General features: G+C 32.4%; 1 protein-coding gene across 2 annotated transcripts in view; it reads right to left on the bottom strand.

Annotated features, from left to right (window-relative positions):
- Positions 1-12809, bottom strand: part of LOC149087965 (protein fantom-like) — a 43066-nt gene extending 30257 nt beyond the window's left edge. Inside the window, exons 1-12 of one of the 2 annotated variants that reach the window (XR_016194017.1) lie at positions 12728-12802; positions 12143-12247; positions 9974-10083; positions 9383-9524; positions 7771-7835; positions 6319-6413; positions 5232-5312; positions 1720-1796; positions 1537-1611; positions 1235-1307; positions 683-753; positions 68-173 (exon numbers count right to left, since the gene is read on the bottom strand). Coding sequence is in view for 1 of the 2 variants with exons in the window: in XM_089243135.1 (XP_089099261.1) it covers positions 68-173; positions 683-753; positions 1235-1307; positions 1537-1611; positions 1720-1796; positions 5232-5312; positions 6319-6413; positions 7771-7835; positions 9383-9524; positions 9974-10073 (885 nt within the window). In the remaining variant the exon portion in view is untranslated. Of the gene's footprint in view, positions 1-67; positions 174-682; positions 754-1234; positions 1308-1536; positions 1612-1719; positions 1797-5231; positions 5313-6318; positions 6414-7770; positions 7836-9382; positions 9525-9973; positions 10084-12142; positions 12248-12727 lie in introns of both variants that reach the window. The other variant, XM_089243135.1, reaches the window with a different exon arrangement.
- Between the last annotated feature and the right edge of the window lie 1259 nt (positions 12810-14068).

Raw genomic sequence — 14068 nt, 5'->3', positions numbered from 1 at the left:
AAAAAAATTGTGTATATGTTTTTCAGCACAAGATTTTTCTAATACAAAGTTTCATAAAAAAAACTACCTCTTCTGAGTCTGCTACTTGAGCTTGCAAGGATATTAGCTTTGAGTCTTTTTGTTTCAGCTCTCTATGGAGTCGAATGAGATCAAGATTTTCTTGTACATGTTGCCTGAATGTTAAAAACAAGAATAAATTGTAGAATATAAGTCAAGAACCCCATTTCTTTGCATAATAGGGTAAATCCCTTGAAAATAAAGGGTATTCATGCATTTTTCAAATAAAAATATTAATCCCTTTTTATTTGGGGCCCAATAAAATTCCATGCATAGATGTTCGTATGCGTATCTTGCTTGATATAGTTTTGAATTCAGTTCACTACCTAAATAATTCCATAATCAGGTAGGGAAGGAACCTGAGGCAGAAAAAGAAGGCAACAGCCCCCGGGTGGAAAATTTAAGGGGAACAAAGAAGCAGTTCTAAAATAATCAATTTTCAGTGATGGGATGCAAAATCATGTTTACCCCTCCCCCAAAAAATCCTAGTTATGCCCGATAGTCTGCCCTGGGCAGGGGGGGGGGGGAAATTCGCAAATTAACTTTTGGTAACCATTGCGCATGATACATGAATTATTATTACAAACAGGATATAAAAGTTTATTTATAAATTAATTTTTTTTACCTCTGACCCTGTGTTATCTGGACTTTCAGGGCAGCAACTTCTTCATTGAACTCTGCATCTTTCATGCGCAACTTTAGATAAACAATTATATTTCGGATAAATTAATCAATTGAATATTATGATAGCATGAAGACACAAAAAGAATTTTCATACAATAATAATTTATAGATGAAAATAATGTCATACTAGAGAGGGGGGAAAAAAAGAAACAATATTTGGCAACCCTTTAGTACTCATGCCTCAGCGTGACTTAGGAGGCTTTGAAATTTTGTAATACTGATTACCAGGGCATGCAACAAAGCTTATACAAAGACTTGTCCAATCATGTCATGCTCAGGAATAAAGGCTTTAATTTTATACTCTAGCATTCTATTTAATTTCTCAAAAAAATTATGAAACCATTGCAAAAAACCAGTACAGGGAAAAAACATACATTAGGGGAAGTTAAGTTATTCATGCTATTACTACTTGAAAAAAAAAAATTAATCATTAAAGTGAAGGAATTGTAAATCATGCATAACAAATTATTTTTAGTAAAATACATATAATTACCCTCTCTTTCAAAATTTCAACTTCTTGTTCATACATGTCAATTTCATTTTTCTGAGAAGATACAAGCTCTTTCCTGGGATGAGATAAAAAACGATTTTATCACATTTGAAGATTCTTTTCATTGAAGCTTACATAATGATTAAAGAGAATATTGTTTATCTGAACTTATATTGCATTTGCATAAACTTGATTTTTATACTTTTACTTCATGCACAAAAAAAAGGAAAGAATAGAAAAATTGGATCATATGATGAAGTCAAAAGCAAAATATTTTCATATCAAATCAAAATTTCATCACTTACAAATTAAACAGTTCGTTTCTTGCTTCATCCAAAAGCTGCATCACATATGAAGGAAGAGGTCCTTGAGCGCTCTTCCTATAATGTTAAGGATTTAATGAGAAAAAAAACAACCCATGAAAATCAGTATAAACTACACAAAATGTCCAGTACAATAAAATGATATCTACAAACATGAAGCTTTACCTAAGATTGGTCTGGGCGCTTGAAGCCCTGGCATGACTAGAACTCACATAAGTGGAAATACCAGAACGAGGTCGACCCTATTCATAACAAACAAAACAAATATATTGCACACACATCCATCATTATAACAAATTATTAATTATCGCACTGAGGAAAGATGTTTGAAACCTGTTGATTGAAGATTTTCATTATTCTTTTCATAAAGGAATCTGGATATTCTTTAAAATTACTATTCCAGAAAATAGATATACTTAACAAATGTTGTAAATAAATTTTAAAATATTCTTTTCACAAAAAATTCATAGCTTTTGAGTTATTAGGCTGATGTGGTTGAATGCTTTTCTTTTTCTATGTTTTGTTTGCATGAGTGGTGAGCAATTTTAAAAACATAAGTAAAAAATCCTTGAAAATAATTTATTTATTGAAAACACTTGCTACTTGCATCAACAAAACCAGTGCAGTCTTAATGCATGGGTCTACCCAGGCACGGTCTGGGTGTCTCAAGTGCAAAGGGTGCCTTGTTATGTGATCTTGAGATTTTTGAGATTAAGCATGCAAATTGGCATGCTACCATTTATAGTCAGGTAGAAGGGGGGGGGGGGGGCTCAGATAATTTACCCTGGAGCCAATGATACTCTTAAGACGACCCTGAATAAGACATCAAAAGAAAAATGTTCAACCACCTCGCCTGATAATCTGAAAGCATGAATTATTTGCCGAATGATGGTTACAAAAGCTTTGTTTCAGATTACTATTTTCTTTCTTTTAGTCCAGTGGTCTTTAACACATAGCCCACAGGCCACATTTCGCCCGCTGATCATTTTAGAAAATGGTTGAAAACACTGAAAAATGATTAATTCTAAAACTAATGAAAGAAATAATTTTGGAAATAATGAAAGAAATAATTTTGGAAATAATGAAAGAAATAATTTTGGAAATAATGAAAGAAATAATTTTGGAAATAATGAAAGAAATAATTTTGGAAATAATGAAAGAAATAATTTTGGAAATAATGAAAGAAATAATTTTGGAAATAATGAAAGAAATAATTTTGGAAATAATGAAAGAAATAATGAAAGAAATAATTCTGGAATTAATGAAAGAAATAATTCTGGAATTAATGAAAGAAATAATTCTGGAATTAATGAAAGAAATAATTCTGGAATTAATGAAAGAAATAATTCTGGAATTAATGAAAGAAATGATTTCAGGATTGCTGAAAGCAGAGCCACCCTTATCAAATGTCAGGGCCCAGTGGAAAGACAATAGCAGGGACAGAGGAGGGAGTCTTGACAATTTCAGGAGCACCAAAAATGTTTATGACCCCTATTGCTTCAGAATATTCAGAATTAACAAAAGAAATAATTCCAGAATTGAGTGAAATATAGAATCAATGAAAGAAATAATTCCAGAATTGAGTGAAATATAGAATCAATGAAAGAAATAATTCCAGAATTGAGTGAAATATAGAATCAATGAAAGAAATAATTCCAGAATTGAGTGAAATATAGAATCAATGAAAGAAATAATTCCAGAATTGAGTGAAATATAGAATCAATGAAAGAAATAATTCCAGAATTGAGTGAAATATAGAATCAATGAAAGAAATAATTCCAGAATTGAGTGAAATATAGAATCAATGAAAGAAATAATTCCAGAATTGAGTGAAATATAGAATCAATGAAAGAAATAATTCCAGAATTGAGTAAAATATAGAATCAATGAAAGAAATAATTCCAGAATTTAGTAAAATATAGAATCAATGAAAGAAATAATTCCAGAATTTAGTAAAATATAGAATCAATGAAAGAAATAATTCCAGAATTGAGTAAAATATAGAATCAATGAAAGAAATAATTCCAGAATTCAGTAAAATATAGAATCAATGAAAAAAATAGAAATAATTCCAGAATTAGTGGAAGCTTTCAATAATTTGGGGACCCCTGTTTGGTACGGGGCACTGTGTCCCTTTGGCCCATGACTAGAAATAAAACTGCTTTTAATCACTCTGGAGAAACATTTGTTATTGCCCCCCCCCCCCCTCCATGATTTTAAATGAAAAAAGGATGCATATGGGTTTCCTGAGTGTCAACCTGCCTTTCCCTAATATAAATTTTAATGTCTTCACAACAGAAGCTCAGACACATTGTTTAATTGATACATATTTTTTCATTTCTATTACTGTGTGTGGGCCCCAGTGTAACCACAACTGTTGCACACCCCTAAGGGCAGCTCTGGATGAAAGAAATAATTCTGGAACAAATTAACGAAAACTTTGAATTAATAAAAGAAATAATTCCGGAATTGATGAAAATTCAGAATTAATGAAAGAAACAATTTTAGAATTTTTGAAACATATAACTTCAGAATCTCAGTGAAAAAATAGCTTATTAATCAGAGAGAGAAACGATTTCATAATTTCTAATTATTATTTTGCGATTTCTAAATTATTTCACAATCAGTAACTCATAATAAATCAACATCACGAAGAATCAATTAAAGTGATTTCAGATTAAAACTAATTTCACAATTAATGAATTTAATCATTAATCTAAAACTTTTTCAGAATTAGTGAAAAGTAATTATTTCAGGACTAATCAAAATTGATAATAAAAGAAATAATTTCAGAATAAATGAAAGTCTTCAATTATTTTTGTCCCTGTTTAACTCAGGGCCCTGATGGCACCTGATCATGGCCCCCACATAGGGGAAGCTGACGGAGCTCTAGCCCTGGGGCCCGGGATGGTTATCATCATTTTTTTGCTTTTTCACGCTATAAATCAACTACAGAAGGGGCCCGCAAAAGATTCCAGCCTAGGGGTCCCGCTACAGGATGTGGAGGCCATGCCCCTGATTTATTAAGATGTCACTAAATTACATCAGCTGATGGGCAGCAGGCTACGTGGGAAGTTTAATTTGGCCCCCCAGCATATGAAAGGTTGAACCCCCTGTTTTAGCCAGACAGCAATGATAAGAATGGATTAATTTTTAATTCTAGTATTCAACATTAAAAAACAAGTCAATGATTCATAAATAGACCTATTTGATTCTTTTACATCTGTCATGATAATGTTGACAAAATGCATTGCTTTTTTAAATTCAGTTAACTTTTCGTTAGCTTATTACAGAATTTTAATAAGTTCTTAAACACAAAGCCTCCCTGAATTGAGGAAAAAAAATTAATTAAACCTCAAGAGAAAAATCAATAGTAATAAAAAAGTACTACTTTACAAATACCTCTTCTTTTGTGCCAATAAAAACTTTTCGTTACGCGTGTGTTGTGGTGGGTATTTTTTTTTTTATTATTATAAATATGTATTCGTTGCACAAAATAGATTTATTACTTTCTTGTAATTGATTTGACATCAGCCTATCAGATTTTATCATTGCTTTAAATCAAAGGAAATTAGTTGAAAGTATTACAGGTACATCGATATTTGAAATTTGTTTTTACTTATATTCAAAAAATTATTTTAAACCCATAGTGTTACGTGCATAATCATCATACATACACTGTTGACTTTTGCTTGAACATGTGGATATGGATTTGGTCGTCTTGCTTGTGTTATGACTTGCTGCTTTGCCACCAAAAGCTGAGCAAGAATTTTATATTAAAGAAATCTGATTAAATATATAAAGAAATATGTCTATTTTTCAAAATCAAATAGCAAAATCATAAAGATAAAAAAAAATCTCACAAAAACATTAAAAAAATTTCAGACTGTTTGGCTATCATAAAGGCGGCTCTGGATGAAAGAAATAATTATGGAACAAATTAACGAAAACTTTGAATTAATAAAAGAAGTAATTCCAGAATTTATGAAAATTCAGAATTAATGAAAGAAACAATTTTAGAATTTTTGAAACATATAATTTTAGAATTTTTGAAACATATAATTTCAGAATTTTTGAAACATATAATTTTAGAATTTTTGAAACATATAATTTTAGAATTTTTGAAACATATAATTTCAGAATAAATGAAAAAATAGCTTACTAATCAGAGAGAGAAACGATTTCATAATTTCAGTGAGTGACAAATATTTTTGGAGACAGGAGACAGTGATCAACATCATAGTGCAATCATAGTACAAAAGTCTAATTTTCTTCAGTTTACATAGACTTTTGAAAATTAAACTATCCGTAAATATTTATGCAAGAAAACACAATATAATCATGAGTCGGACGTCAGCCCCACAAGCATTAAAGCACCTAAACACACACAAAAAAATATTTTTTCCCATCAAGATATTTATAGAGTGGTTATTGATGGTAATTCTTAGGAAAATATGATACCTACAGAACTGAACTATTATTTAACTAAAAAAAAATGTGTTTAAATGCGCACATATTTTTGTTCACAATCATGGGAAGAAAAATCGATTTCATTTAGCAACTGTAATTTTAGATGTATTTACTGAAATTTAATGCTCCAAAGTTGAAGTTGTTTATCATGGTATTATGTTATAATCAATGGCAATACTAAGGAAAAATATGCATTTTGGCAACTAAGAAATAAGAAGCAAATTAGATTTGTATGAATACAGTAGGGCCTATGAATTTTGTACAAATAGACATCACCCATAATAACATACAGACCTTTTCCCTGAGTTGAATATTACTTTTCTCCAAATTCCTGACTTTGTCATGCAACTCTTCCATTGCTTCTTCCATTTCAATATCTCGTTTCCGACCTTATAATAGGAACACATAAAAACGATACTTAAAATATGCTTTGACAGCAAGCATGATTGGTTATATGTTTGAGCATTTGAATAAATTTCAGGAAATTTCCAGTTAGTTATCTTCAAAAACTGATCAGAGAGGTTCGGCAATATCTTGCAAGTGCAAGTACAGACATTATTCACTTTGTGAATTTTTTATGATTCTGAATCTTCATGTTTTATTACATTGTAAAGGCATATATATGTCTGAAATTAATAGTTTGGGAACTACGGTAACCAAAGTAAAAATTCCGCAGGTCACTGTTGAGGCTCATGAACCATTGACACTTTTATTTGACTATTTCGGACATTTTCCCAGCTCTGAGGAACCTATTGTTCCAGTAGCCTATATAGTAGGCTATTGTTCAAGTCGGGTTCCATTTGGTATATGTGGTAGAGTCTTAAAAATCAGAGCACCGAAAGTTCAAGTTCCCAGATAATCGGAGGTACTAAAAATTTTTTAATTTCCTCTTCTTGATTCTGATCCTCTTTCTCTCTCTTTTTTTTCCCTCCAAGAATCCAGCTTCTTCACTTTCTTCCAGGAGTACACTACATAGTATATACATACGTATTGTAGAGTCATTTTCAGTTTGAAAGGTACTGGGCAGTACAAGCTATATAATAGTTAACTAGTGTAATAAAATATTAGACTCTCTAGAATGGAGACATAGACCATTCTAACTTTTGGGGGAGTCACTGAGAAAGAGGAACAAGTTTGTTTTCTTCCTAGTGGACAATGGCATTGTCTTCAATTGCTTACATAAACTCATTGGAAAGTCAGTTGAATGAAAGCTATTAGTGTCTCATTGTCCTTCAACATCAATCCTATCCCCCAAATCTTCTCAATCACTCTTTTATTTCCGTGCCCTTTTCACATTCTTCATTTGTTGAAACACGTCCTATGTGGCATCCATATCTTATTCAAGAATTAAAAATTCAGTAAGTAGCCCAGTACTGCTTTGGATTGGTTTCTTTTTTAAAAAAAACCAACATTTAAAACATTTTTTTGGTTTTCCAGATAATTTGGATTTTTCGATAGCCTGGGTCCCACCTACCTCGAATTATCGAGACTCTACTGTATGCAATATCTGGTGATGGTTAGTTTAAAGCTGTAGATTTGTATAGAAAACACACACACACACACAAACAGAGTATCAATTTTATATATACAGACTCAGTATCGTTGTGTAGTGAGGTTTCACTGCATATAATTTAGCAGCAATGATCACCAAGATTAATTCAAACTGATATTCAAATTAGATTGATTTTACAAAAGTTAATATGCATAAGGAATAAACCCTTTATTCAGTATGAAAACTTTATTTACCTGGACTAGAGTTTACTTCAAGCTTTTTCTTTTCTGCTATCAAACGTGATAATTTAGTAGCCAACCTGAAATCAGATTTGAAGTGAATAAATGGGTTATATATTATGCCTTATTGCTTTAAGTAATGCCAAACATTCAATTCCATGGTTTAATACAGTTTGCAAAAAATTTATAGAATACTTCATCATTCTAAAATGACATAGGATAATAATTTTTTTCATGAGATAAGAGTTCTAGAAGATAATGTTGATTTGATGAGATTTTACTCCCCTCCCTCTTATGTATATTGCATGCTTGAACCACATACAAGATTCACCAAAAACATGGACGATTAAAACTGCACAAGTAATACTACTACTACACCGTACATGCATCTTGTAAATAAAGTATTTCTTAATGAATTTCTAACAAATTTGTGCGTCTCTGAAAGTGCTACATGTCCTACTGTACACAACAGTAGAATTATTCAATCAGTACATTTTTCACTCATAGTTATAAAAATTGATAGCAGCACTATACATACCAAGCATTAAAAAAAGAAACACTTTACATTAGGTTCACAATATGTGCATGCACATTCCGGCATGTACCAATTTGTTAGAAATTCCACATAGGAATGTGTATGAAGTGTATGTAAGGTTAAGTAGTAGTAGTAGTCCTACTGAATAGAGCAGTGATTTCCAACCTTTTTTCCTTCCTGCACCCCTAGAGAAATGTGACTTACCTTCCTGCACCCAGGATTCAGGATTTTCTTTTGTAATTAATTACATTAATTATCCAATAATTAATTTCTATGAATTATTTTACTAATTGTCTAATGTCTTCTCTGCTATAGCTAATATTTAATTTTGACTTCCTTTTTATTAACTCAAAAATGAAACTAAAAAACACTATTTTTTAATTTTTTTTTGAGATTTGGAAAAAAACAACATTAACATAGTTTTTAACTAACAGATTCCAGCAGCAACAACTATAAATTACTATTTCTTTGGCATTTGAGACTGAATTTTTTGAAGTTTTTCCAGAGACATGTTTCACGACAGTATCAAATCTAAGCGCAATATGGCAATAACACGAGGTACCAATTTAAACAAACCGTGAAATAGTTTAGGTAAATAATGGTATTTTTTTTTCAACCAAAATTGGAAAACAAATACAACTTACTAATCAGAAAAAAAACCTTTTACAATGAAAAATTGTAACACATTTATGCGAGCAGAAGTCAAAATATATATTTTTTAGGAATTGAAAAAATCAATTTTTATCATCATTTTGATTTCCCTGAATAATCAGTCCACACGTTGTTATATTTTTTGCCATTTTGCACCCCCCAAGATTGCTCTCCTGCACCTCTCGGCGATGGGAATCACTGGTATAGAGCTTGATAAAAATAACTACAAGCTCATAAACAGAACAAAATACTCAATTGTTTTTACGTTAGCCTTTCATGAAACCAAATATATCATTTCTTGATTCCAATAAATGAAGCAAACATTTTTTTTATTTACTTATCAGTCAATCAACTGTGGCCAAACAAATTTCAGTCACAAAGCAAACTTTAAGAAAAGCTTATTAAAACAATTATATAAAAAAAGAACAGTTGAACAATTACTTTTTCAATTGTTCCTCTTGTTTCCTTGACGTCTTTTTTAGCTCCAAGTTCTCATCTCGCAGATGATACAGCTGGTCTTCCAGATTATTCCTAGACAATTGCTCAGCTATTTTTCTTTCTAGTAATGTAGACCGTTCTGTACCTGATTTGGGAGAGTTATGCGCATGAATCTTATATTAGTCGATTATTAAGATTGATTGAATAATTTCATTTGATTTTAACTTGGCATATCTGAATACAGAATTACTCTAATAGGTGGCCGATGGACCATAGGTGGTAAGAAAAGATAGGGTAGTGGTCTGCAGACAGACTTGAAAAATTTAATTCCAATTATACCTTGTATGAAAATTATTCAAAGTAATATTCACATAGGTTCAAATAAAAGATCATATTCATAGTCCGTAAGTTAGTGGTCTGTCGAACTGATCAGATATTTTACAGGGTTTTGTGGTTCAGAAAGGTTAAGAAATGCTGTATATTCAGTCTCCTTATAACTATTTTACAACAATCATCAAAAAATTTTCTGATGCATAAAAGCCCAAAATCTCATTCGTTTAGCACAAGTATAATAAAGGTTGAAATTCTTCATACCTAATATATCGCTACTTCCAGCTGAAGCAGCATTCTGAGAAACGTAAGAACTTTTCACATCTCTGGTAGGTATGAGATCTCTATCAGGATCATCTGCCATCTCTGTAGATCTTTTAAAATTAGAAACATTAAAACAAAGTAAATTAGAATGAAGAAAGTAAAAAATATACTTCCTCAAAAAAAAAAAAAAAATATTCATCACATTGCAAGTTGAATTTTTATGGCAATCACCTTCAGAATTACAGCCACTCAAGCCTGATGAATTTAGTTCTAAAGCCTCATTTACATGGGAAATAAAAGTGGGTTTAATACCCACTTCAAGAATTTTCACCAATGACTGCTCTTCATTTCTTTTCTTACGAAGGAAAAAAGTAGTCAAGCGGGTGCTAGAACTCAGAATTCTACTGCAATATTGCACATGTAAACAGGGCTTAAGTTAAGTGTGTTAAACAAGTTGTCATAGAAACATATGGGAAATTACTTTTGATTGAACAAATGTAATTCCAGAAAGAATTACATTTGTTAGCTGACATATCATTATATTTTGGTAGCTCAGGCGCGCTATTATAATAAAAAAAATTTGAAAAATACTACTTTGTTAATCAGAACTAAACTTGCCAACACCTTTTAACTTGATGTTACCATAATCCAGGATTTAACGAATCTTAATTCAGCAATTATAAAATTTTTACTGGTTCCTAGAATTTGCTTTCAGCATTATTACTGAAATGGAGCCCGAGGACAATACAAAAGTTTTGGAATTCACAACAAGCCTACCAACATGTAGAGCGGCCATCAAAATCTTGAAAAACTGATAAAAATTACTTTGGACAATTTTTCTCTAGAAAAAGTATGCTTAGCTCTCAAGAAACTTAGCTAAGCGGTGCCTCACAGTATGTATACAAAAGTATCCTTGATTAGGACCAGTCTACAAGGCTTTGTATACAGGGCTGCAACTGGAGGGGGCGAAGCAGGCGGGTCGAGTACCTTAGGTGCTGGTCCAGAGGAAGTGTAAATTTCTATCCCTCTTTAACCTCCCCCTCAACATTACGGGAAAGGGGGGGGGGCAAAGTGTGTGCTTGCCCCTGGCTGACCAACAACAGTGATGAGATAACAACTGAGTCAATGGTTCTCTTATTTTTCCTCTTGATACATCTTAACGAGTTTGGAGGCCTAGACCCCCCCACACTTCTTTTATAGCCATCTTTGCTTTGGATTATGTCAGCATAGGTACCAAACGCATTATGCTTTACCATGCTACTACTACATCCATACAATTTTGTAATGCAGCGCAGACTCATAGTGAATACAGTGAAATTCTTTCATCAAAGTTGTTTACTTTGTACTGTATTGAAAAATTGTATGGATACAGTAGTACCTTTGTTTGCAAGCATAAATGCATTTGATAAATTCCTCATCTTTATCTCTACTTGATATTGTCTTTGTATAAACAGCGGAGAATGACATAGTTTTATTTTTATACACCCCTCTCCCCATATTTGTGGGAAATTGTCATTAAGAACTATTAGCTGAGCTAGGAGGCTGCCCATGTGCGGCCCCATTTAGTGTTCACATATGCTGTATGGGAGGAGAAAATTTTAAGTTCTCCATCGCTTTATAATAGAGCATTCACCCGAAGCACAAGTGATTGGTGGATCGATTTCCTTTACTTTGTAACAACAGCAGAGAATGACATTGTTTAACTCTAAATCTTGCATGATATATAAGTGTATACTGGCATACAAATGACCCTAACATTTCTCCCTCCAGTGCTTTTTCTTGCGAGAATGAATGAATCCAGGGGTCCATAATTTGGGCCTAAACAAACGTATTTTGTTTACTTTCTTATCCTTTCTTATTTAATTCAACACGTGAAAGGTTTAACAAAAAAACAAACACGGATGAATTTTTCCTGCCCCGCCAGAGCAGTGTCAGTTTGAGCGATGGATATTAAGCTTTCAGGGCCACAGGCATCCCCTTAAAGATGCTCGATGTTCATCTTACAGATGATGTGATTACTAAAAATAATTCCTTACGTACAATAATTTATTGCCATATAAAGAGATTTCATAAGAAAAAAAATTTAAAAGCGCATTGTTATGGCATAAAATAATAATTACAAGTTGGATTCACTCAAGATTTTTAACTCGGATTATAAATAAAACTCACCTATCTCACTTTTCAACCCTCATGACCAGTTGTCATAGTGAAACTTGCTCACCCGCATGTGTAAACAAACTGAAGCATCGCTTGACTTGACTTAATTATTCGCAGCTTCAGCAAAGCAATCCCAACAGAAAAAAGAATACAAGGTTCAACTTAGAATAAAATTGACATTTCTCAAGGAAAATTAACATTTACATTAATCCAAAACTCTTTTAAAATTAAATAACCTATAAATATGAATATGTTCAGATTAATTCAAAATTTATTTTCATTTTTCATGTTTTAGCGGTATATTTTCATAATTTTGTTCAAGAAAATTGGCAACATATGGATGTTTCAAATGTAAACAATTTAAACGAGAGGAAAATTCTGAAATTTTGTCGTATGGTTTTGTAAGGCATTTACAGGTACCATGACTGTTGAAAACAATTTTTTGTTCACATTAATTTATTGCCATGTGAAGAGATTTCATAAGAAAAAAAACTAAAAATTTGAACAAGTTCATTATTATGACATAAAATAATAATTACAAGTTGGATTCATTCGAGATTTTTGACATGAATTGCAAATAAAGCTCACCAATCTCACCTTTCAACCCTCATAACTAATTGCCATAGCGAAACCTACCCACAGACAAGTGTAAACAACAAACTGAAGCATCGCTTGACTTGACTTAATTATGCAACAGCTTCAACAAAGCTTCGAAACAGCGAAAAAATAACAAGGATCAATTTACAAAAAAAATAGATCTTTATATTAATTAAAAGCTCTTCAAAAATAAAATAATTTCAGAATATGAACATTTTGAGATTAATTTCGATTAACTTTTATAATTTGGTTTAAGCGTAGTGGCAACGTAGAGCTATTTCAAAAAGTAAACAACCGAAAACCCGGGGAAATTTTGAAATGATTTTGTTGTATTTTTTTTCAAAGCTTTTACGTTGAAGGTAGCTTCATGATATTAGGTTGAATTCACGTAAATATCTTAAAGAGAATAAACAATGTTTTCTAAGAACCAGATGCCCGAGGATTTCAGTCGTTGGGTCAATGAGGATTTTCCCGTTATTTGTAAGACTTTCTCCCGTGCACAGTACAGTCAACTACACGATGTCTTTGACAAGAGGACTCAACCCATTTGGTGCCACGTGGTTCGGCACGTGCTGCCCCGATCGAGGGTCTTGAATATACGCAATAAGCTCAGGGTCTATCATCGTCTCAATCAAAAGGAACCCTCAGAGAATGCCGATGAACACATATCTCGCATGGCTCATCACTACTGTTCATTGGTGGACAAGAAACAGATCCTTGAAAAACTTGTCTCTAGGATGGAGGAAGATTTGCAGTGTAGTGGTGCTGTCAGTGACGGTGAACATTCATTATCTGGTACATGGGAAATGGCTCTACATAATGCACGCAGTAGAACTTCCTATTTAGCGGACTCTATGCAGTTGGCGAATCTACCCCTCACCAGGGATAATTATTTCGAGAAAGATGATGATTGCGTCTCAGATAAACCTTGTGGTTCTAGACTGTATTCGCTATTAGATCTCAAGAATTTGATATGTGGGATATCTGTTTTGTGTGCGGGAACATTTTTGCCCGGTTCTGAACCGCAAAGTGATGTGTTGAATGTTTGGTTGAAAGTTGAAGGATCCATCAACAATTTTACTGCGAGAGATGTCCTGCAGATGTTCTCGGAACAGATCAGCGAGAGTAGACAGGAGCAAATGACACGAGCTGCTGTTGAGAGTTTGACGGTTTTTAAAAGCCAAAATAATTCTAAAAGTTCTTTGAAGCAAATTCAAAATCTACAAGCGGCTCATGTCCGTAAATTTTTCATGAATAAGCTCGCTATCAAGAAAACTAATTGTCTTTTCAATGAGAATGCTGCTCTTTTCCTTCGTTTTCAAGATGATCAGTATGCCGAGG

The sequence above is a fragment of the Pholcus phalangioides genome, unplaced genomic scaffold (genome assembly GCF_987345545.1).
Source record: "Pholcus phalangioides strain wild (caught in Gottingen) unplaced genomic scaffold, Ppha-v1.0 ptg000003l_1, whole genome shotgun sequence".
In the NCBI taxonomy this organism is placed as follows: Eukaryota; Metazoa; Arthropoda; class Arachnida; order Araneae; family Pholcidae; genus Pholcus; species Pholcus phalangioides.
The sequence above is the reverse complement of the archived record's forward strand: the minus strand, read 5'-3'. Positions and strand labels throughout refer to the sequence as shown.